Source organism: Plasmodium gaboni (assembly GCF_001602025.1).
Source record: "Plasmodium gaboni strain SY75 chromosome Unknown, whole genome shotgun sequence".
Lineage (NCBI taxonomy): Eukaryota > Apicomplexa > Aconoidasida > Haemosporida > Plasmodiidae > Plasmodium > Plasmodium gaboni.
This window is the reverse complement of record NW_017385450.1, coordinates 2,255-4,972: the sequence shown is the minus strand read 5'-3', so window position 1 is coordinate 4,972 and position 2,718 is coordinate 2,255. Positions and strand designations below refer to the sequence as shown.

Genomic DNA, 2,718 nt, shown 5'->3' with positions numbered 1-2,718 from the left:
TCTTCTATTTCATCTTTTACATCCTCATTTTGTTTCATTATATCCTCTTTATCCCATGAGGTTAAATTTATTAATTCCAAAGAATCACTTTCTTTAGAAGAAATATAAGGATTTATACCAGGACCTTTCACATTACCAAATTCCAAGCCCAAAAGTCTTTCATAAGGATCGTAATTAGTCACAGGAACCCGAGAATCATTTTTTGAAGGTACAGTTGAGGAATTATCTGAGGCTGAAGGAACAGATAATGGTTCTGTAGTAGCACTTTGCTCTGGGTTTTCTTCATCGTGTTGTCGTTCTTCAGTAATTCTAGCATTTTGAGAATCTGCTTGTGGAGTTTCCACAGACGTGTCAGATCTAGATTCATCATTGGATGGTGTTTCTTTTAACATATCTAATAACTTTTGTTTATCGAAACTGTTTTCAAATAAATCAGTAAATTTTAAATTTTTGAAAATACACTCAGGGCTTTTTCGTTTTAAAAAATCTTCAGGTGATAAATCTTTTGCATATTCATATTTACTTTGATCCTTATTATATTTTTTGATTTGATCAATCCATTGAGGTCTTCTTATATTAAACCAATTTTCATAATTCTTTAACGCTTCAACACATGTATCATTTTTTGATTTAGTTTGATCAGGTGAATCTGCTTCATTATTAGTTTTCTTAGAAATACATACTAATGATACATAATGCATTTCAGTTTCATATTCCTTACAAAACGATATTCCCCATTCACTAAACCATCGAAAAAATTGTGGTATTTCATCAACATCATTATGTCCTGGACATTTTTCATTTTTTGTACCACTTTGTCCGCACATCATTACTTCCCATATATTATCTCTATGCTTTTTCCACCAATCTTCAGGATTAATGCTATTATCTGTTTCCTTTTCTTTCTGAAATATAAGCTGTATAGTGTTCGAAATATTATTATCCATCATATCTTTTCCTTTTATTATATCTGCTATATCAGCAAAACTATACTTTATATATAAAAATGAATTGTAATGTTTATTTTCAAAAAATTTAAATAAAGAATGTGATTCCCCTGAAGCATCCTTGAGAAGTTCAGTTTTTAATTTATCTGTATTCCATTTTCTTTTATTAGCTTTTTTGACATTTAAAAGACATAATTTTGTTCTTCTGGGTGGTACGTGCACTCCCATGTTATCTGTTAATGCATTTTTTACATATCCACGGTTCCAATCATATAATAAATCAAAATCTTTTCGAGGACAATAAGAAAAAGAACCCACGGGGTTACATACATCTTTTGGATCATATTTAGTTTTATTTTCATCTTCGCTTGAACTTCCCGAAAAGGGAATCTCTTCATCTTTATTACTAAAATTCATAACCATACCATGATTATCATTTATTTCTTTACCATGAAGAAACGTATACCCTTCATTATATATTTTGTTTTCACCTTTTTTATCTTCGTTGGATGATTCTCCTAAATCATTTTTTAACTTATCAAAAGTAGAACCCCTGATATTAAGTACATTTTCTATCTCCAAATTATTATCTGGTAATCCATTTTTTATATTTTTTGTATCATTCTCATTTATATGTCCATTGCATTCAACATTTTTTAAAAATGTATGAACGTTAAATATTAATAAAAAAGATAAAATATTATATATTTGTTTCATATTTCAAATAAATAATATGAAAAACTATCACTAAATACAACCTTAATTAAATTTTAAAATATAATTATTTTTATTTATAAATAAAAATCAAAATAAAAATGACATTGTTATATAATATAATATTGTTAAAATAAATACTACTAAAATTTTATATCAACATATACAATATTATAAAAATGAAATTATTCTTACATATATAATAAGTTATGTGTATATGTAATTGTTTAAATAAAAAAAAAAAATTTGGAAAAAAAATATAAAAAAAATATAAAAAAAATATAAAAAAAATATATATGTATATAATATATAATTTTATTTTATTTAATTAAATTTTAATATTTAATAATTAAATAATTTATGAAACAAAACATTCATTAATTCTATTAATTAAATTTAATTACTTTATACAAACATATATTTTATGAGATGTAAAAGAATTTATTTTATAGAAATAAAAAGACATCATCCTCATTTTAATTCCGTGTGCAATTAAAATATGTTAATAATTGGCTTTTATTATTTTAAACAAAAAAATAATATAAAATAAATAAAAATAAAAAAAAATTCTCTTCGTTCTAATTACATTGCATTATTATTTTATTTTATATTTATGGGTATATGTAATATAATAATACATTTTTATATTTTGTTCTTTTTTTTTAGGAAAGGAGAATTTGAAAAAATTGGTCGCTACACATTTATTCAATATATATACGAAAATGGTATAGACAATATTTAATTTAACACATATACATATTTATTAAAATCTAATAATTTATTTTCCTTAATAATATAATATAAAATATTACAATATATATATATATATATATATATATATGTGAAACCGAATATATTAATAATATATTATATTTTTATATTATTCCAGATTGAAGAAAAAATATTATATATATATAACATACCTAAATAAAAATGTTTCAATAACAATGCACCAATTTCTTTTCTGTTAATATACATAAAATTTCTTAATGTTGTAATGTAAAAAATAAAAATAATAAATAAACAATATATAAATATTTATTAATATCTGTTGAAT

General features: G+C 22.4%; 1 protein-coding gene across 1 annotated transcript; it reads right to left on the bottom strand.

Annotated features, from left to right (window-relative positions):
• On the bottom strand, positions 1-1,664 carry PGSY75_0012700 (duffy binding-like merozoite surface protein; the record flags this gene model as incomplete). The annotated part of the gene is made up of 1 exon (XM_018783266.1): positions 1-1,664. A coding segment is annotated over one exon (1,664 nt), but the record flags the coding sequence as incomplete, so codon positions are not given.
• Between the last annotated feature and the right edge of the window lie 1,054 nt (positions 1,665-2,718).